This window comes from Callospermophilus lateralis, chromosome 2, assembly GCF_048772815.1.
Source record: "Callospermophilus lateralis isolate mCalLat2 chromosome 2, mCalLat2.hap1, whole genome shotgun sequence".
In the NCBI taxonomy this organism is placed as follows: domain Eukaryota; kingdom Metazoa; phylum Chordata; class Mammalia; order Rodentia; family Sciuridae; genus Callospermophilus; species Callospermophilus lateralis.
Genome location: NC_135306.1, coordinates 114,501,683 through 114,523,673, shown reverse-complemented (window position 1 = coordinate 114,523,673; position 21,991 = coordinate 114,501,683). Strand labels below are relative to the sequence as shown.

At 52.8% G+C, this 21,991-nt stretch overlaps 1 protein-coding gene across 1 annotated transcript; it reads left to right on the top strand.

The window, feature by feature from the left end:
- Window positions 1-1,355: 1,355 nt before the first annotated feature.
- Ankk1 (ankyrin repeat and kinase domain containing 1) lies at window positions 1,356-12,333 on the top strand. Its single transcript, XM_076841868.2, is given in 12 exon segments — window positions 1,356-1,390; window positions 1,392-1,532; window positions 6,095-6,399; window positions 7,436-7,589; window positions 7,830-7,879; window positions 8,509-8,541; window positions 8,544-8,576; window positions 8,579-8,662; window positions 9,272-9,394; window positions 10,081-10,116; window positions 11,028-11,807; window positions 11,810-12,333. Coding segments are annotated over 12 exon segments (2,298 nt in total).
- Window positions 12,334-21,991: the final 9,658 nt, after the last annotated feature.

Genomic DNA, 21,991 nt, shown 5'->3' with positions numbered 1-21,991 from the left:
ATCAAAAAGAACGAGTTCTGTAGTTTCCACCAGGAGTCTCTGTTCACTTGTCATGCCCTTGCTGTTCCTGGGACTCTGGTGGTTTTGTGGCATGCATGAGGGACCCTACAGGTTTGGGTTTAAGGCCAGACATTTCCTCCTCTGGTAATATGCTCCAAAAACTTGAACTTGGTAGACTTCAGTCCACCTGCCCCGCTGGAGGTGGGAGGTAGCTAATCCTGCCATGCCCTGCCATAGTTCCCCCAGCAGCAACTGCCTCTGGGCAAGGATTCACTCTGTCACTGCCCCTGGGGAGACCCAGCTGTAGAAGCACTTCTAATTGTCCCTGCTCTGAGGGTCTCTGAGATGAGAGCCATTTCCTGGTCTCCAGACCCACTTGGCAGCACCAGGAAACTCTCCTCCCCTTCAACTTGCATCCCCAGGGTGGACCTCCTTCTCTGTAAGTTTTCACTTACAAAGGAGGCCAGGACAGAGGGAGGAAGCACACAGTTGAAAGAAAGAAAGGAGCCCATCACAATGTGTTACTACTGCTTCCCTGGGCTGCCTCCATGTCCTATTACCTTAACCCACCAGGATGGCTTCCTATCCGTCCAGCACCCAAGTCTGGACTCTACAGGGACTTTTCCTCCCCTCCCTCCCAAGTCTCTGCTCTGAGCTCTCAGGCCAGATTCTCAACAGCTCAACACTGCTCCAAAGTCCTCCTTCCAGAAGAGGGCCGGGCCGTGTTCTAGCTGCTATCCACCCCTGATAATGGGGCCAAGGAGCCCACCTCCCCCATGGTGGCCCCAGGCCAGGGGTCTGATTCCTATGTGGTCAGGGTCAAGAGCATCACCCAGAAGGGAAGCTCCCAGCAGAGCAGTTCCACCCCATACCCACACCCTTCCTGCTGACCCTCCTTGCTGACCTTTAACATGCCAAACAAACAAACAAAACCCAACACTAACAAAAGAAGCATCAAAGCAGCCGACAAACAGATTCAGACCTTTAAGTTTTTGCACTCCATACTTGCTGCGAGGGGGGTGGGGTCTAAGTTCCATGCTCCGCAACGAGACTCCTAGCACAGTCCTGAACCCTTCAAAGACCTTCTACATCTGAGTTATGGGAAGATGTAAACCAATCTCCACTCAGCACTAATCTAAATAAAATGAGGCCAACTTCTCTGGCTGTACTTTTGCTTCTAGCTTCGGGATGCCATCCTTGCCCTGCACCCCTCCCTATCTCTGGGGTTGAGAGCTGGGGAAGATCAATGGACGGTTGAGACTGAGGAAGGGTGCCTCCTGGCTCCTTCAGCCACCCAGGCTGCCAGGAGTGTGCAGTGTGGGGCAGGGCCAGGGCGGTCCAGCCCGACTGACCTGATGGCCGCCAGCCCCCTGGAGCAGCAGCTGGGCAGTCATCTTCACCTGAGATGACTTCGAGGACGACTGGCATCAAGTAGCCAGCGGTGGCTGTGGTCACGTGTTCCAAGCTTGACACACGCACTGGAGGACCCAGTGTGCCATCAAGTGCTCCCCTTGTCTCCAGCAGGAGGCCACCAGGAACCTGCCACCCCACCCCTCTCCTTTCATAGAGGAGAAACTGAGGCCAGACCAGCTTCCGGCCCAGGAAATGCTGAGAGAAGGATGGGCTGGGGTTGAGGCTGGGGTTGTCCCCAGTGTTTCTAAGTTCTACCTGGTACCTGAGCTTCCCAGGCCCAGCCATGGCTTTCTTTGCCCCTGAAATGAGAAGACACCTGATGCCTGTCTGTGGAATCAGCAGAGGTCAGAGGCAAAGAAACTACCCTCCAAAGCCGCCTTTATCTCACCTGACTTCTCAAACTTGTCCTGCCTCCTCCCCCTGGAGCGCGATGCCTGCTCTTGGCAACCCCTGGCACCCTCCACCCCACCCATACTCTCAGGGCTAGACTGGGCTTCTTGAGAGCTGTAGCACATTCTTTCCCCATGGCCATCTTGGTGGGGTCCTGCCCAGCTACTTGGGTCTGGGGAGACTTGGGGGCCAGAGACTGCTCAGTCTGTTGGACTGGCTCTCATTCAAGTCCTGCTGGAAGGTCAAGTCTGGAGTGCTAGGATCTCTGTCCATTTTTTGTCCCTGGCTTTTGTCATGTGCACCACTGCTACACTCTGTGCCTTGCTTACCATCTCTTTCCCACTGTGTGTTCCCATTGTGTTCATGTGCACATGCTGTGTGCCTCCACCCCGTCACCATGCAGGAGACACTTGCAGTGTCAGCACAAAAGCCATGTCCTCCTCCCAGAGATCCAGGGACATCAATAGATGCCTGAAGGTTTCTTACTTGGGTGCTATTGTCATGTTCTCTATGGTCACCAAGCAAACTCTCCAGACACACTTTCCTAATTTGCAGACCCTCACCCACCCCGTGGAGAGTGGGAGTGAGACTGTCTCCCTCCCACCTCCACCTGTTGGTTTCTGGATAGGGTGAGATGGTTCTAGGATCTGTCCAAATCATTTATAACCTTTGAAATAAAGAACAAAGGGAAATGGATGGCTTCAATGTGACAACACAGTTACACAACAATGATGCCTCCAGCTGAGTTTTTCCCCCAAGTTCAAGGATTCCCAGTGGAAAGGGGTAAGGGACCAGTGGTGACTAATGGCTGCTGACTGTGACATGCTCCACTGGAATCGTAGCATTGCTGTGCTGGGTCCTTCTTCCATCTGGTCAAACAGTTTGTAAACGCTTATTGCTCTCCGCTTATTGACTACGTGTCAGACACTGTTCTGGACCCTGGCTGGTAGTGATGACTGTGACAGATGTGTCCCTGCTCTCCTAGAGCTCACAGGCTGTAGGGAGAAGGACACCCACCTGGTGACCCCATGTGTACACGTAAATTGCCACTGTGAGACGTGGAAGGGGAGCTTTGCCGCCCTCAGATACACTGACCGAATGTTTGACTGAGCTCAGAGGAAGCTAATGTCCCTCCCAAGGACGTCACCCTATCCGAAATGTGAAGAATGAGCGAGAGGCAAGCAGGCGATGAGGTTTTCCAAGAACAGGCCCCAGAGTGCAAGGGACCTGGGCAGGAGGGTCGTGTGAGAGCGAGGACGGGAACAAGGCCATTGTGGCTGATGTGGGGACGAAGGAGCTTCCTCCAGGAGGGGCGGTGGCCGGGGAATCAACCAGGCCTCTGTGTGGAGAACGGAGTGGAGCGAGGCTGGCCCAGATAGGAGACTGTTGTCCTCGCTCAGGCAAGAGGTGATGGGGCCCAAATAGGAGCATTGGTGACAGAGATGGGGAAAGGAGTGGACCAAGCAATATGTAGGAGGTAAGACCATCCCTGTGTGGTGCTGGGTGGGCTGTGGGGGGCACCTTGAGGAAGAGGGTTGTCAGGTGCATGTGATGTTCCACTTGCCAAGGGAGCAGAGGTCCCCAGGACCACCCATCCTGTGACGCGGGGGTGGGGTCGCCTGTCTTTGGTCCACTGTTCCACCCTGGAGTCTGCCACAGCATTAGTGTTCAGTAAATATTTACTGAGCAGTGTCGTTGACAAAAAGGACATGTGAAAAGAGGCCCAGGTTGGGAAGGAGGACCCCGAGTCCAGCGTTGTACTTGATGAACGTAAAGCCACTTTAAAGAGCCAAGAAGAGTCACCAAGTAGGCTTCCGAGAAAAGGTGGCAGCTACAATACTAAGGTTTGTTTTTGGTGGAGACCGAAGCTGGGGCAGGGATGAGATTCATTCATTCTCAGCACTAAGTGGACAAAACCAAGTTCTTGCCCTGTGGAGTTTATAATCTAATGGAGGAAGACAATAAACAAACAAAACCAAAACAATAAACATATAAAATGTTTATCTATAGCACTTTGGACCATTTTCTTGATTTAAATATCTAAAGAGAGTCGAGTGGTCTGATCTTCTAAGAATACATTCAGTTTAGAAATATTAATTTAGAGACCAGCTATGTATGAAGGGATTGGGGCATTTTATATAGACTTGTTTGTGAAATATTTACTAGTCAGGTGCCATTTGAGTAGATATTTGAAGCAGCTGAAGGAGTAATCACATGGTAGAGGTAAGTGTTCTAGGCAGAGGAAAGGGCACATGCAAAGGTCCCGGGGTGGGAACATGCTTGACATGAGGGCAGGAGAGCAGAAGGTCCGTGTGGCAGGAGCAGAGTGAGAAAAGGAGTGCTTAGGAGATGATGTCAGTGATGATGACTGGAGAATGGGGCAGATCTTGTCAATTGTAAGAACTTAGGCTTTTACTGTGACGGAGAAGAGAGCCATTGAAGGGCCCTTAGCAAGGCCGTGACATGCTACCCTGTAGACTGTAATGGGGAAGAGGGAAAAGCAGGAAGCTTGAGCCAAGATGCAAATGGGCAGAGGTGGTGAGGAGCAGTCAGACTTTTGCTGAATTCGGAAAACAGAGCTGAGAAGACTTGCCAAGGGCCCAGGCATGGGAGTGAGAGAAGAGTCCAGAAGCAGCCAGGGGCTTCACAGAGAATCAGAGGTTGGAGACCCTGTTCACTGAGATGAGGAAGGCCAAGGGAAGGGCAGGTTTTAGGGAGAATCAGGAGTTCAGCTCTAGACACACTCAGTATAGAGATGTCAAGGTCAAGGTCGACTGGAGAAACTTGAGTAAGAAGAGAAGAGGAGAATGTCTAAACTCCAGTCCAGTGGTCAAGTCCTCTGAGCCTGCGAAGGAAACAGAGGGAGGGACCAGAATAAGAGGGAGAAACCCAGGAGGAGGTGGACCCATGGCTGAGGGGAGAGAGTTTAAAAAAATAAAGGCAAGACATCTGAACAGTCAACCAAGAGCTAGAAATCTGTCAGTACATGAGGCCGCATGTGTTCACTGAAGTACGGACACCAGAGGTGAGGCAGCAGCAACTCTTTCAAGAGGACTGGGCATGAATGGGAATTGTGCAAGGCCAGATTTATTCCCATTTTACAGTTTAGAAACTGAGGCTCCGAGAATTCACTTCCCCAAGGTCAGGCAGATATAACTAGTGGTGAAGCAAAAATATCACAGAGCTGGGGAAGAGATAGCTGGAAGAGTAGGGGGAAGTAAGGACGAGAACAGGAGAAATCCAGTAGCCAGCCTGCTCAGGTGCCGGGAGAGTTCTCCCACATTGGCTTCCCAGGGAGGCCCTGTGAGCACATCTCCAGCAGCGTCTGATTGCAGTGCCATCAAGTTTTGCAAATACTGTGCTTTTAAAAAAGCCATTTCTCCTTAATCCCTATCCCCACAAGCCCCAAACAGCCTGTAACAATTTGCATATTTACTGTTCCGTGGGTGCATACAGTGAGAGGAAGGAGAGGGTTTGCAGATGCTTATTTTGTGAGGCCTTCCCTTAAGTCTTGACTTCAGTTTGCTTCAACAAAGACGTATTGTGTGATGCATGGCAATGTGTTGTGGGGAGCACAAGGAGGAATAATTATAGTTCGTCCATAAAATGGAATTCTGCACAACCATTAAAAAGCATCCTTCAGGATAATAAAAACACAGGAAGTGCTCGGGCTTCATGTGCCATCTGATGGTGAGAGAGAGGGGAGGAAGAGGGAGCAGGAGGGGAGAAAGGGAAAGAGACACCCTGAAAATGTGTTATAAAATACTAAAAGATTTACAGAGGCCAAGTCTGCATGGTTGAGTTACTGGTGATGTATTTTCTTTCTTCTAGCTCTCTGTATTCCCAAGGTTTCTTATAAGGTATATATATATTACTTTCATATTCAAAATGGCAATAGATGATATTTTGAAACAGAAGCATGAGGCATAATATCAATCCTCCAGGGGCTCAAAATCTACTGGGGAAGATAAACACACACACAAAAAAAAAAGCATCCATATTAAATGGGAGGCTTTGATACGTGCTTTGTGTGGTCTTCCCTGTAGAATGGGCTGGCTCCTCAGCCTGCAGACTCCTCTGCTTCCTGACTTGTCGCCACTGGCCAACAGAGCTTTCATTTATGCTGCCTGCTGGACCTCACTTCATGCCTCTGTTTTTCCTCCAGGGTCTTGTAAGATCCTGGTGCTTCTCTGGGTCCCCTCGGTGTGGCAGCATGCCTAGTTTGTGTATTCTGCTGGTTGTTCTACTAATTGATGGTTTCCCATGGCCATGTCTTGCTCCCCACTCTCCATAGCTCTGATGTAAATTGCCTCATTGAAGAAGAAACCAAAATGGAGAAAATCAAGTTTCAGCACATTGTGTCCATCTATGGGGTATGCAAGCAGCCCCTGGGCATTGTGTTGGAGTTCATGGCCAATGGCTCCCTGGAGAAGATGCTGCCCACCCACAGACTCTGCTGGCAACTCAAGTTCCACATCATCCATGAGACCAGCTTGGCCATGAACTTCCTCCACAGCATTAAGCCACCTCTGCTCCACCTAGACCTGAAGCCAGGCAACATCCTGCTGGACAGCAGCATGCATGTCAAGGTGAGGGCCCTGGTGGGCCTCTTTGCCCCCTTTCCATGGTAGAGGCTCTTCTTGGACAAATACTGACACATCTGAACAAGAGATGAATAAGCAGCAAATGTGGTGCCTGAGGCTGGGTATCAGGATACTTATAATAATACTCTGTGGGCCTCAGTTTTCCAGTTCTAAAATGGACAGGAGAATCTCGACTCCTGTCTTTCTTTGCTTGGGTAAGTTTTATAAATGTGATAATCTTCATGAAAGGTCATAATGGACATTTGTTGCAGTTCTTAGATCATGCCATACTCTTTTCTGTCTCCGGACTTTTGCTTGTCCTTCTACTCCTCTATCCACTTGGCAAAGGCCTAGTCATCTTCAGCTTGCAAAGTAACATGGAGGTCTTCCCTGATCTGTCCCTCAGGCCTCTAATGGTGGTATACCTCATTACATCTGTTTCTTCCTATTGCTAACCCAGTTTCAAGTCTATATGATCATTTGTGAAACTACTTCACGGTTGAAGGTACACCCTATCTGAAGTTGCCCTGGTGGGGGTAGAGTGTGCAGAGGGGTATCTCAGGCTCTCTTCTGGTTGACTCTCAATGAATGGCCAATCTGTGAGTGAAAGACCCCACTTTCAAGTGGGGAGAAAAGGGGATCAACATTCGTGGCCTAAGTGTTTCAGGGCCAGGAGAGCCATGATGGACAGAAGATCACTAAAGGTGATGACTATAAATTGTCCCTCTGGAAAATGGAAGGACCTGCCAAGAGCTCCTGATATGCTCTGAGTGCTTTTGCATACAAACAAATTTAATGCCTGTACCAGCCCTCTGAGAATTAAGAATTCATATTATTTCCATTTTACCGATGAGGAAACAGAGGCTCTGAGAAGATAAGTAACCTGTCCAAGACCATCTTGGACAGTGGTAGAGCAGGTAGAGCAGGGAGACAGTGTAGGAGAGGACCCATTCTGGAACAGGAAGCTAGTAGGAGGATGAGAAACCAAAGCCAGCTCCTAGAGACATGGCTCTATCACGACCCATCCCTGCCACCTGGCTTTCTCCCAAACTTTGGTCTATCCAAGTGGATGGAACAGTCTACCCAGATGCAGGGCATCGAGAGGTCGGCTCTGTGGGGCATGCTCAGCTATATCCCCCCTGAGATGTTCCTGGACAGTAACAAGGCTGTGGAGCCCAAGTACGAACGTGGATGGGTGAGTGGGTGACTGGGCTCCTCATCACATGCCCAGGAGGCAGCTTTTTGCCACCCCACCTGGTTCTCATAAGCCAATGGATAGGGTGGGATGGGGATGAGGTCTGTGGGCCTCCCTGCCCTGGTGGAAGGGGAGGGTTGGGAGGACCCTGGCTGGAGAGGCCTTATTTGGGATTGTGGGGTCCATGGGTCCTGGCTGGGGTGATGGTGGTTTTCCCAGTCTCTCAGGGAACATTTTCCTCATCACAGCTTTGGGATTGTCACCTGGGAGCTCCTCTCTCAGAAGAAACCATATTCAGGTAGAGACGGCTGTGGCTCTGTGTCTGGGGCAGAGGTTGTCCCCTCAGCTAGGGTCCTGGAAGGGGCTGTGGGAGGTTTGAGGTTAGTGAGGGCAGAATAAGCCACAGGTTTATTGTTGGGAAACCAAATGCTCTTCAGGGATTCCCACCTCGCTCTCCTTCCTTCTGCCCCCTTGTATCTAGAGCTCACATGATAGTAAAAGTGAGCCCAGGGCTTGTTTGGTGGCTCCAAGTCCCTTGTCCCCAAGGTGCTCTTGTTGGCCATTCCCCCACCCCTGCCACCCAGATGCAGGTAAAAGCTTGTGAGGAAACGTGGACAGCCTTGCCAGATGGAGAGCCAAAGCCTTCAGCCTGGCCTGTGTGTCCTCCCTGCTGCCTTTGGACGGCAGAAGCCTGCTGTTGGGTTCATGTCCAGTCTTCACCTGGAAGGGGGCTAGAGCTAGACCAGAGACTGAGATGCTCAAGTCAGAGACTCAAGTGGGTCCCAAATCTAGCTGTTTACTCACTGAGCATTCATAGAGCCCCTCCTGAGTACACACTGTGTTGGGGTCCTCTTAGCCCCCACACTCCTGCCAGACCCCTCTGCCCCTGCACCCTAGCACCTGCTCAGCCTGGGACTCCTCTCACAGGACTCAACATGATGACTGTCATCATCAAAGTGGCTGTGGTATGCGGCCCTCCCTGCAGCCTGTCTCTGATGATGGCCAGGCGAGGCCCAGCAGATGGTGGACCTGATGAGGCGCTGCTGGGACCAGGACCCCAAGAAGAGGCCTTGCTTTCTAGGTGTTCCTGTAGCCTTCCCTGTCTAGGGCCTAGCGGGGCATGGGTGGGAAGAGGAGGGTGGACGACTGGGCCCCAGCCCATTCCTGAGAGCGGTGCAGATACCCATGGGACTAGTGCCTGGAGAGATTTCTGAGGCAGAATCTGCATCACAGAACCAGGACAGCTGAGGACGGAGGTCTGTTCAGTGGGTGCTCAGATGTATACCTACAGAAGGTGGCAGAAGCTGCAACCTGTGAACCTGGCCTGCTGCTGGGCTCTCCAGCCAGTCCTGGGTCCTTTCAGGGGTACAGCATCCTTGAAAACATCCCATAACATGAGGTCACTGGCCTGGAAAGGACAATAAAATTATCTGGTTCATGTGTGAGCACCTTAGAGACAACTGGGCCTGCCCCCTACTTTAATGGAAAAGGATTGATCCCCAAGGTCAGTGACTTGCCAAATGTGTCCTTGCCAAGCCAGACTGGGACCCTGCCTCCTTGTGTGCATATGTAGACCTACATGAGCCCAGGAATGGGCTTTTGTGGGGACACAGGAAACATCAGAGTATCTAAAATGGGACAGGACTGCTGGCTAACGTTGCCTCCTTTCTCTGTCTCCCTTGCGGAGCAGACATCACAATCAAGACAGACATGCTACTGTCCCTGCTCCAGAACCCTGTGACAGACCCCAAGAGTGAGACCCTGGCCAGGAAGGTGTCCTGTAAGCCATCACTGCACCAGCCCCAAAAGGTGGGTGCACACACTGTGAAAGCCCACTCCCGTGCTACCTGGAGCCCACTATGGACCTCCAGGGTCTCTGGCAGGGCATGTGTGCAGAGGCTGTGTCCTTTACAAGGTCATCAGGCTGAGTGGGTAAGTGGAGACTAAAAGCCAACCTCACTCTGCTCACCAGGCCACGAGCCCAGCTAGGGGCTGCCTACACCCAGAGGGAACAACATTTCCTAATTTGCATGAAGGCGCTGCAAGGACTAGTGGTGCCATGGCTCAGAACCCCTGGGAAGGATACAACCTCTCTCACATGCGTAGAATTTACAGATGGAGGGCACTGCTCTCCTAAGGTGTCGCACTGTGGGCATCTGCATCATCTCTCTGCTCTCTTGCTCCTTTCTGATGTGGGAACTAGCTGAGAGCTAGCAGGGGACTCCTTGCTGAACCCACAGATCTATCCTGTAGTTCATGTGGCCCCAAGGGAAAGCCAGGTCCTGGGCCTCCTTTTTCTGGCCACATCTCCTCTACATAGAGTTTGCTTCTGGGGACAGCTGGGGGAGTAATAGTTTAGAAGGAGAGTCACCCAGATCATGGTGGGATGTGCATGCTGGAGGGTGACAGGGAGCACTGGAGAGAGGGGAGGAGGGAGTATGGCACAGTGAGAACTGCCCTGCTCATCCACCCTGTATCTGCCAGTTCTGCCTCCCCAAGTCCACAAGGAGGTCAGCCAGGAGCTAACAGATAGCAGTGAGTTGGGGTGCTATGGTGGGACCAGAATTCAGAGAGAGGAGAAAGTGGAATCCAATCAGACCCTTTCCCCACCCTCCCTAATGCCCTCACCCCAGGCCTGTCACATATCCAGGGTGGAAGGGCCCTCTCCAGATCCTAGCTGCACAGTCGGGAAACACACATGCCCTGGGGTCCTGGCTTTGCTACCCCTTCAGGTCTGAGTCCTAGCAAGACCAGATTCCCTCATTCCTGACTCAAGAGATAGAGCACTGGTTCTCAGCATGGGCTGCAGAATTACTTGGGAGATTGAAAAATTTATAGATAACTACAGATGCATGGTGTCCACCCAGACAAATGAGAGGTTTGGGCCTGGGCAGTCATCATGGTAGTTCTTGATTGCAATAGGCCACTGGGTAGAGGAAGTGAGGCCTGAAGACCTCAGAGGGGCTTTAGATCATACAGGTCCAACCACAGATACATTTCCCATTGGATGGACTTACCTCCTGCAAGCCCATTCCCTGCCAGTTCTTACCTCCCTAACTTGTCCTCTCACTGTAGAATGAGCTGAGCATTCTTCATCACTGAACCAAACACGGAGGCTCAAAGAGGCAGAGAACAGACTAAGGTCAGGGGGATGTTAAGGGCTGGAGTGAGGGTTTGCACCCAGGCCTCCCCAGCTCTGGCTCTCTGAACTCCTCTATGCAAGAGGAGAACTGCAGGCTCAGCTCTTCAAGACAAAAAGCAAAAACAAAACAAAACCTGGAAATCTAACAGTGACAGGGAAGAATGCAGAGGTCCTTGATACCAGAAAGGTATAGCCCTCACCCCTCTACTCTGCTCCCAGATAGTATCTCCAAGAGGTAGGGGGATGGCCAAGATGACTTCTGGGCAGATCAAAGGTCTCTTTTTTCAATATCTTCCTCCAACAGACTCGAGAGACTACTTGAAGAGGGTCCTGTAACTCTCTGACAGCAAGAGTTTGGATCCAAGGGATGAGGAACTGCTGCCTATCTATGAGAACAAGGTCACTCCCCTCTACTTCATGGTGGCCCAGGGAAGTATGGAGCAGGTGCAGCTGCTCCTGGCACATGAGGTTGATGTGGACTGCCAGACAGCCTCTGGCTACACACCTCTCCTCATCGCCACCCAGGACCAGCAGCCTGACCTCTGCGCTCTGCTCCTGGCACATGGTGCTGATGCCAACCTGGTGGATGAGGATGGCTGGGCCCCACTGTACTTTGCAGCCCAGAATGGGGATGACTGCATTGCCTGCCTGCTTCTGGACCATGGGGCCCTCATGGATGCTCAGGAGCATGAGAGCTGGACCCCACTCCACCTGGCCACACAGAACAATTTTGAGAATGTGGCACGGATTTTGGTCTCCCGTCAAGCTGACCCCAACCTACGTGAGGTTGAGGGCAGGACTCCCCTGCACGTGGCTGCCTACTTTAGCCATGTCAGTCTGATCAAGCTGTTGACAGGACAGGGGGCTGAGCTGGATGCTCAGCAGAAAAACCTGCAGACAGCCCTGCACCTGGCAGTAGAGCAGGGCAAAGTGAGGGCCATCCAACACCTGCTGAAGAGTGGGGCGGCCCCTGACACCCTTGACGAAAATGGCTATGGCCCACTGCATATTGCTGCTGCCAGGGGCAAGTACCTTATCTGCAAGATGCTGCTCAGGTATGGGGCAAGCCTCGAGCTGCCCACCCACCGGGCTGGACACCCCTGCATCTAGCCACCTACAAGGGCCACCTGGAGATTATCCACCTACTGGCTGAGAACCATGCAGACTTGGGTGCTCTTGGAGGTATGAACTGGACACCCCTGCACCTGGCTGCTTGCTACAAGGAGAAGGTAGTGGTGTTAGCACTGCTGCAGTGCGGGGCTGACCCCAATGCTACTGAGCAGTCGGGTTGGACACTCCTCCACCTGGTGGTCCAGAGGGGTGCCTTCCTGGGCGTCATCAACCTCCTGGAGCACCATGCAGATGTCTGTGCCCGCAACAAGGTGGGCTGGACACCTGCCCACCTGGCTGCTTTCCAAGGCAACACAGCCATCCTCAAAGTTCTGGTAAATGCTGGTGCCCAGCTGGATGTCCAGGATGGAGTAGGCTGCACACCCCTACAGCTGGCCCTCCAGAGTCAAAAACAGGGCACCATGGCCTTCCTAGAGGGCAAGGAGCCTCCACTGGCTATTCTGGGAGGTACTGAGCTGGGAACCCAGACAGAAGGTTAGACAAACTGGGATCCCCTCACCTGGAAGGGGAGGAGTTGGTGGAAATGAAACTTGGCTCCCAGAAGGATCCCTTCCCACCTGCCTGTTTGACCTTGAGAGGAAACAGGAACCTGGTGTCCTGGGGGATGGAAGGAAGGGGAGAGGTACCACTGAGGCTGTAGCCCTGGCTTGGACAGCTGCTTCTAGCACCTCCTCCAAGTCATCTCCAGCAGACCCCTGGCCTCTTCCTCCTCCTTTATAGAGACCCAAGCTCCCCAAATATGCTCCCTTTCCAGCCACAAGATGGCTGCCACCTCCCTCGGAGTTCATGGGGCCCTTGCATTCTAGGAAACCCCTCTGAAGACAAAGGGAGCCTAGGAGTCAGGGGAGTGGTGCCAACTAGCTCCCATCTTGTGTCCTTGTCCCCACCTCAGGCTAGGGTAAGTTAGCCAGATTCACCTGCTTCACAGGGAGCAGGGGCTCAGAGTTCAGAGGAAATGCCTGCTCACCATGTAAGGCTTCAGTCAGACCCTGGTCCCCACACTGACCACACCTTCCTGGTGGCCCAGGCCCCCATGCCTGTCTCCCACATGGTGTCTTGGGGTTTAAGGAAATGTGTCTCAGCTGTAGTTGAGTGGTCCTATGTGGGACCCCTATTTCCTGACCCCTGGCCCCATCCTTCTTTGTGTCCAGTTACACAGACAGGTTTCAAACCCTGGGGACAATAAAACTGCGAATCTGTCTCTCTGTTGGAAATGCATTGAGCTGTGGGAACAGGGCATACACAGGGGCCAGCAGCATTAGCATTGGGTGTGTGTGTGCGGGCATGCAGGTGTGTGTGTGCCGTGTGTATATTACACGTGTGTGAGCTCACATGGGAGGGAGGTGGGGGCAGCTGAGGAGAGTTGGAGGATGTGTGTGTGTGTGATTTGTCTGGTGTTCTGTGTGCGTGTGTAATATGTGTGAGTTCATGTGGAGGGAGGAGGCAGGGGCAGCTGAGAGGTGGGTCATCTGGACTGGATGTGGAGTTGGCTGGGCATGGACTTTCCTCCCTAGCAGCCACTCTGAGAGCCAGCTCTCCCATGACCGTACCCTGTCCACCCATCCACTGTCCTGGCCCGGCCTGTTGGTCGGGGGCAGGTGGGGGTGGGTTAGAGCTTCTGACACTAATTTTGTATGATGGAGGCCCTGGCTTAGTGGCCAGGGGACTTCCAGGAGAGCAGCCAGCCTGTGGGAGGGAGTAGGACAAGATGGATCTTATACTGCTCTCTCCACCTCTCCAGGCTGCACAGTGAAGGCGGCCATCCAGCCCAAGGGTGTTTTGCAACTCTCAGAGAAAGGAACACTTTTGCCCCATCTGCAGCTAGTTTCAGCAGCTGAGCCAGTTGGCAGGCCCACCCCTGTGTGCCACACTATTTGGCTGGGCATAGGGTTCCCAGTCAGCAGCCTAGTATTAGCATGGGTTGAGAAGGGCAGGGCGGAGGAAACCTGCTGCCTCAGGTTCAGCCCTACTGAGTTCATTAGTCCATTTTAGCAGCGCTGATACATCACATCCTCTCTTCTGTGGTCTCTAAACTGTGTCCAGCCCAAGGAGCTGCATGGAGCTGGCTTGTATCCTCGAGCAGAAGCTAGAAGTCAAACCTGCATGGTAGTCTGCAGGTGAGGGGATTTTAAAATATACCAATACCCCATCCCACCCTCAGCCAATTTAACCAGAAACTCCAGGTAGGATCCTACTGTGAGCATGGTGAACAATTTCCAGGTGATTCTGAAGAACAACCAAGGCTGAGAACCACCACCAGGGGGCATCCCGTATTTTCTCTCTGCACCCTTCTTTGGTACAACCACAGAGGCAGTCACTGACCAGCTGCCCTTGGGCTGGGGAAGGCTTTCTTCTCCTGGGTGGCCAAGTAGGGAAGATGGGCCACACAGCAGACTGTCCCCTCCTCTCGCTTTTTGCTGGCCACCCACGCGATCCCTTGGTTCTCCTGGACACTAAGCCTTAGGTAAAACAAGTAGTTAAAAATGCCCCTGGAAGTTCTGTCCTTCCCAGAACAATCAGAGCAGGAGGAGGGGGAGAGGTGGGTGCTCAGGGCTGTTTTCATCTTCTTGCACCCTGAGGTCTGAAAGAGCTTCAAGTCCCGGATTCATTAGAGCCAGAGGAGAGGGTCAGGGCTGCATGTTCACACAAGCTGGGTGCAACTACATCAATAGGAACGGCAAGGACAGAGCCACAGGGAAGGATAGTGCCTGGCTTATCCGATTGGTAAGAGATTGAGGAGAGACCAGTGGGGTCCCATGGCCACGTGCACAGAACTGTACCTGGGTATCATTGCTGCTTGGACGACCCCGAGTCTAGGCTGAGGTCTGTAGACCCCGGCTTCCTTGATTCCTCTCCTTCTAGAGGCAATAACAGTAATAGGTTTGGGCCCGCCTGGCCAAAGGGACCCCTTCACTGTCTGTGAGCACCCCTTTCTCCTTTCCCAAGCCACCTTCACCAGACTCCACACCAACGCACAGCATGACATCTCAACACAGCAGTCTTCTGGAGGTTCTCAGGGACTTTACAGTTGGATTCCCAAGAAGAGTGTCTCTAGTGGAATTTCGAGCCCTATTTGGGAAAATTAGGGGTGGGGGATACTAGAAACTGGTTGCCCCAATTTCTTACTGGACATCTCCACTTGAATCCTTAAACTCAAACTGTCCCAAACTGAACATTTCTTCCCCCTCCAGAGGCCTGCTCTTTACTTTATCCCCTGTTCTAGTTGAAGTTATTCAAACTTGGAACCTTGGAGTCATTCTGGACCTTCACTATTCAACAGGACAACGTGGGGACGATTCTAGATCTGCACTGCTCAATAGGACACAGGCGGTACTGAGCACCTGAAATGTGGCTACTAAGATTGAAAGAAAATTAATATCAATAAATTTAAGTAGCCTCAGGTGTAGATTGGGCAGCACAATCACACCCTGACCTTCCCTCTCCCCTCCTAAAGTCAGCTTCTAAGCAGAGTGTGGGTGATCAGAAAGGGCTTTGGGGGAGATGTGAATGTTGAAGAAGACAAGGATGGAGCAGAGTAGGGGTGAAGCCTGGGCTGGGAGAGAGGCCCAGAGGCTGGAGAATGTGGAAGAGACACAGCTGCTTGTGGGGGAGGACAGGCCTATGTGGAGAGGCCTGGGGGTGGGCCCTCAACAGGGATACCTTGAGGCACATCCTGACTCGGGAGCTTGGACTCAATGTGAGGTGCAGGAACTCATGTTCCAAGCAGAGAGTGGATGTAGTCAGGATGCTCCCTGCCTTCCTAAGCCCCTGCAGCTCTGTGTGGGGTAAGGAAGTGGGGTCCTGCGGTAGGAGATGGGCAAAGGACTTAGAACTGGCCAGCCAGACCTGAATTGGGGTCTTGATTCTGCCCCTTCCTACCTGGGGCTTTTCCTAGACTTTCTGGGCTTCGGCCTCCATATTTGTAACTGATTTACTGCGAGGATTCTCAGCCCAGCACTCATAAGCCTCACGGTTCCCTTGTCTCTCTTCTATCTTTCTGCTCTTTCTTCCTTGACGTTCCTCTGATTACCCCTTTGTTCCTTACCCTCTATCCAGAAAAGGGTCTCCTTTCCCATTCTAAACCCTGCTTGAACCAATCCAGTCCTCCCGAGGACATCCCTGGGCCTGGAGATGACATCACCTAGCCTGCCTGTCCCCAGTCAGGAAAATAGCCCAGGCCATTCTCCCTGGGCAGCTGCCTGTGCTGGGAGCAGGAATCTGTTGGTGGAATCCTGCCAGCTATGAAGCAGGAAAACCCAAAAGAACAAGACAGTTTAGCCAGTTACATTCAGGGTAGAAGTCCACACGGGCATCTATGTCTCCCTCAGGAGGGGGGCAGGCTTACAGAAAACTCTTGAGGGCTTGGATGCACCCAAGAAGCATTGAGCAAATGAAGAGACTGCGGAGACCATGGCTCCCTTTGGTGCTCCAGCTGGGGAATGAGGAGGGGAGAGGATGAAGAGGGAGGAAGCAGGTCTTCACGCTGTGGCAAGGAGGGCAGTCAGTAGGGCAGGGCTCCCAGAATATGAGGATGGCGGCTCTGGTCATTTCTGTTCAGGATCATTCCTTCTCTGCCCACCCCGGTGGAACATACCTCTCCAACTTGTTCGGGCCCTCCAGTCAGGGCTCCAGACCTTCTGAGACCCATATTCCTCTTCCTACGACTTCTCTTGCCATTGTGATCACCAGTCCCTGGTTCCTCGTGGTATTGCTCTGAGCTCCCTTCTCCCACCAGTGCCTGCTTGGATCTTATTTAACCCTCAAGATGCAAATCACCCATCTCTGTCCATAAAACCTTCTCTGCTTGCACTGCAGGAGATGACCACACCCCTCAAGGGCACTGCACCCGGACCCTCTGAGTGCAGTGCAGAGGGCTGCTCTCTGGTCTACTTTCTTTGCTAGATGCCAAATGCCACACCACTGTGTTCTGCTGGTTTTTCATCCCACCCTGTCTGCTCTCTGTGTTCCACCTCTGCTTACTGAATAAGATTATAAGCAGCAGATGCTTTGCTGCAATATAATGAAAGATAGGGAGAGTAGGAACAAGGCTGGCCTGAGGCAGAGGAAGGAAGCTGTGGAAGGTTGGGTTCAGTGGGCCCAGGCAGGCAGACCTGGGTGCAAATCCTGGCTGAGCCATCCACTAGTCACATGACCTCAGGTTTCTGAAACTCCCTTAGCCTTGGTCATATCATTTAACAGTGATGATGCTTAGATCCCTGAGTTGTTGTAATGGTTAAATTAGGTAACATGCTGGTCCAAGGGCAAGGCTATTAAGCTCCCAACACTTAATCAGAGGGATATTGCTCTTGGAATAGGGCACAGATCATCCAGCTTTGGGGAAGCTTTGAAGGAGGATGCTCAAGGAGCAGCTGCTTGGTTTCCTTTGCCAATGCATCTGGGAAGGCAGCAGAGAGTCTCCTTTGGTGCCTTGGAGTGGGCTGTGACCCTCGAAATACCTAAAATAGTGTCGTGTCAGCTACAGGGCAAGGACAAGCCTGCTGGTCATTCATGCCTACTGAGGTCCTGTGGTGAGGGTGATCTACAGATTGCCTGACTGGGAGCCCCAAACACTCAATAGGGGTTCAGTGTGAGCAAAGCAAAGGTGCACGTTTGCATCCACCAGGAGAAGGTAGGATAACACAGATGAACTGTTTTGCTGGACCCTACTCTGCCTTCAAATGGGTAAAGGGTCTGTATGCACACAAAATGGGGCAGGGAGCTGAATAGAGCAACTTAAGGAAGAGGATGAGAAGGTGGGTGGAACCTGAGGTTTGGCAGGAAAGAGGGCTTGGGGACAGGTCCTGCTGTCAGCTTTGCTGGCTCTGGACCCTATAGCAGCACCTGCTCTTGGGGTTATGGAACTTGTCTCCTCCAGAGCAATTTCCTTCTTCCCCACCCTATCCTTTCTCTGAACTGCCCTGGATGCAATTCAGACCCTGATTTCCAAATGTCTCCTCTCATGCTGTGCACTCCTGGGGGCCACAGGTCGGAGTGTTTGGACATGGTCAGGAAAATCCAGGAGAACTGAATGTCCTGGCTTTGTTTCCCCATGGTCCATCGCTCCACACCTAGCCCCACTCAGCCCCACAACAGTACTGCCTCCTTCCTCACCTGTCACCCTCCACTTCACCTTCAGCACCTGATTCCCACTGCCCCGGGTTCTGGGGAGACTGGCTCCCTGTCTCTGGCCTCAACACAGCTCAAGGTCTCAGGAAAGAAGCCGAGTGTGTGCACAAGGGAGGAAGCCTCAGACCAGTGCAGTGGTCATGAGGCATTTCCATGATCTTGGGGCTGCCTATGGATTCAAGTGAGAGTAAAAGGTTGCTCTAGATGGGCCAAGGTTCTTCCCAGCAGCTACTGCCTTGCTCCCTCTTCTGGGGTAACCCTGGGTAGAATAAGGATGGGAGCAGGAATAGGAAGTGGTTCTCATCAGCTACTGTCTTTCCCCTTCTCCCTTAATCTCACAGAGCCGGGGTGATCTCTCTGCTTCAAAGATGCCCTGTTGTCTCCTCACCAGCTTCCTGCTTCATCACCAGAACCTGAATGTAGCAACGCTGAGTGCCTGGTTGGCAGGAGAGAACCCTCAGGAACATAGATGCCCAGACTCTAGCCCTTTTACCGCTAATAACTGCCCCAGCTCTGCTCTCAGCACCCACTTGGTTGCTGAGGCAGCCAACTACTATTTGCATGGACCCCTAGGGTATCACCCTAAATCTCAGGTCCCAAACAGTTTTTCCCTCTGTGTTTCTCAAAACATCTTCTGACAATCAAAAACTCATCCCAGTACATATTCAGGGCTGGGCAGGAAGCAGGAGGAAAACGGATGACGTAAGAAGATTCAGGAGATCTGGGTGTCACGGCCATCCCTGCCAGCCGGGCAAACCACCCTCTTGGTATGAAAGGCTTTTCTGTGAGCGGAGAGCATGGGAATGCCCTCCAAGGGCAAAAGGGGAGCCCACAGCAGTGCCTTCACGGGTGAGAGATTAAGTTACCGACACAGCCTGGGTCCTGGCCCCAGTGATGAGCCAGTGGGCAGGCATAGGGAAGGCTGAGCGGCAATAGGTAACAGAAGCCATGCAGTCTTTGGGGACAGGGATGGTTTAAAGAAAGGATGCCACAGGTGAGGACACCGTCCCCCAGACAGGTCCGTCCTCAATGCTCCTAGTTGCAAGAACCTGGCTGCTCCTGTCGTAGACCACCTGGGAAGCAAGAGCTGCAGTTGCTTCTTCCAGGGCCCACTTGCCCCAACCACCCAGGAAGTTCTGTGTCTAGTCTTCTTGCCTTTGCCAATTCCCCACATGCTTGTTCAAGGCCAAAGTGTTCTGGGGCTGTTGCCTCATACACCATCTAGAAAAATTGTGGCCTAGAGCTGTGCGGCCCATACCTGTGCTGTGCGGCCCATACCTGTGCTGTGCGGCCCATACCTGTGCTGTGCGGCCCATACCTGTGCTGTGCGGCCCATACCTGTGCTGTGCTGTACTCCCCAAGGTCCTGGCAGTGGTCTCCACACCTTTCTGAGCTCAGCTCCAGGAGAAATGGACTGTTCATACGCTAGTGTGAGTACTGGGTTAATGCCTGTCCCGTCAGACTGTGAACCCCCAAAGGCAGACCACCTTCTTTATTGCTCTATCCCAACAACTTACCAAGGACCCGGAGGACAGTAATTACTCAGTAAATACTCATTAAGACAACGAGCGAGTGGGCAGATGGATAAAATGATGCAATTTCTCAGGCTGCGGGCCACTCGCTTTCAAGTCCCCAGGACCTCTCCCGAGTGAGTGGCCCCCCGAGACTCCTCCAAACGCACCTGGGGAAGAATAAGAGCCTGAAGCCTGAAGCCTGGCAGTCATAGCTGGATCCTCTGTAATTCTGTAACTCTGTTTCCCACTCGGGAACCATAAAGTACCCAGCGGGTCCGGCCCTTTGGTGGTGACCCTTGCTGTGTCCTAGGGAAGGGTGGGCAGGGGTGCGCAGACCGTCTGCTGTAAAGGCAAGGAAGTGCTCCCTGGATTCAGAGGCACTCCACGGAGACACAGAGTGCAGAGAAAGGTAGTGAGGAGGGAGGACTTGGAGGGCTTCCTTCCCACCCCCACTACTCCAACCACGTTGAGAAAGGGGCCAGGGCCAGGGCCAGGGTCTCTTTGGAGAGAGCCAAGTTTGGGCCACACCCCCTTCCACCCTTTGTGTCCCCAGGTCCCATTCCACCCATTCCCTTGCCCCTGAAGAGCTGAGGGGAGAAGGGGTGGAGCCCAGCCCTCCCCCTGCCCACTCTAGCTGTCAATCTGCTGTCTGGATGAAAGATGTGAAGCCTCGTGACAACTGTGGGCAACTTTCTCCTGCCCCGCCTCCCGCCCCTGCCCTGCCCTCTTCCCCTCTTCTCTCTGACAGGGCTCTCCTCAGATTGCTCTAGGGCTCCTTCCCCTCCCTCTCTCAGTCCTTCCTTCCCCTCCTTCTATCTTTCTGCCTCCCTCTGTCATCTCTTCAGTTCTCTCAGCAAAGAAACTTGTCTGTCCTCGTAAGACTGCTCATGACGAGACCGCCTTTAAGCTCCCGTCCAGGTCAAGATCATCCACAGACGTGGGGTGCGTACGCACGTGTGCCTGTGTGTGTCTTGGCTGGTTGTGGGGTGGGTGTCAACAGCTGAGAGGTTCTGAGGGTTTCTATAATCCCTGGGGTCTGCTGCCCTCCCCAGGAGGCAGTCACGAGGTTACTGGCCATCCTGAGCTACACCAGGGGCCTGCTTTGCCCACCTTCTGGAATGAGAAACTTTGCCACCTTCGGGGAGAGGAACTTCTCACAAGGTTTAGTGCTACATTCGGGATCAGTGAGAAGATCAAAGTCCATAATTAAGTGTTCAGGGCAAGTTAAGTGCTCCCAACTTTGGTGCTAAAAATACTGTATTTAGCATGCAAATTATGCCCTGACAGCTCCCCAGAGCCTGAGCCCGTGGGTGCCACCACCTTGTTTGTCATCATGGCTGTTATTCTCAAGGTGGTAGGAACATTCTTTTTTCACTGGGTTGGTTTATGTTTCACTTCTGAAGAGCCAAATTCCCGTTGTCAGGGCAGTGCCAAATTGTGGCCCCAGAAGGCATGGAGCTGAGGGCTGGCCCCAAAGCCAAGAGCAGGGAGAATGGTCTGGGCGTAGCACTCAGCCTCACCTGCCTTCGGCAACGTGCTCCCTAAATGGAGAACCTGATGTGAGTCAGGCAGGACAAGGGTCAAAGACACCGCAAAGCCACATTTCAAAGGTCACCTTTTACATGGAGCCTTCTCTGCCCTTTGGGGTGAGCAGAGCAAAGGCTTGGCCCTTAGGAGACACCAGGTTCTGGAGGAGTGGGGACACCTGGCTTTCCTCTGAAGGACCCTGCCAGACACAAGGATTTGGGTTACACCTGAATCTTAAAGTTGGTGTTGGTGCTGCCCTGGGGCCACCAAAGGGCCCCTGCAAGTGACTCTTGTCAAAGTTTTATTAGTTTGGTGCATGTAGAGTGATGTTACAGAGTCTGGGACCCAGGGGTTCCCCACAAGCTGCAGCTCCCCTCTTCCCTCAGGCCAGGGCCAGGCCAGGTCAAATGGTATTCAGCAGCCTCTCGGACATGGGCTCCTCTAAGGCAGAGGCACTGGAAGGGAAAAGGAGAGAGGGTAGAGGCCAGAAGGAATAGAAAAGGGAAGAGGCTTTGTGTCAGAGTATGGCAGGAGGCAGCCCCTTAAAGAACCTCAGATGACCCCAAACTCGGGCCCAGAGTTTGTGTCCAAATCCTAACTCCCCAGGCTGGCCAGCATTTGCTATGGGAGGTATACGTCTGAGGGCTGTCAGGAGTGGCAGAGGGGGCTGGTGGGTGTTTCTGTCCCCACAGGCCCTCTCGGGACCCTTGGAGATTAGGCCTCCTCTCCCCAAGGCTGTGGACGGCTCTTGGAGGGCTGTAACTGGAGGGACACTTCACGCCCACTGCTGTGGGGAGGGGAGGCTCACATCAGGGCCTGGGAGGGAGTTAAGAGTTTTGTCTTGGGCTTCTCCGGGGTCTGTTGTTCCGTCTGGTATTTACATATCTCCCAGAGTTGAAGCCGCCTGGGGCTTTGGCCAGAGCCCCTGCTTTCCCCTTGTGGGCCTTGAGGAGTATGAACTGTTACTCCT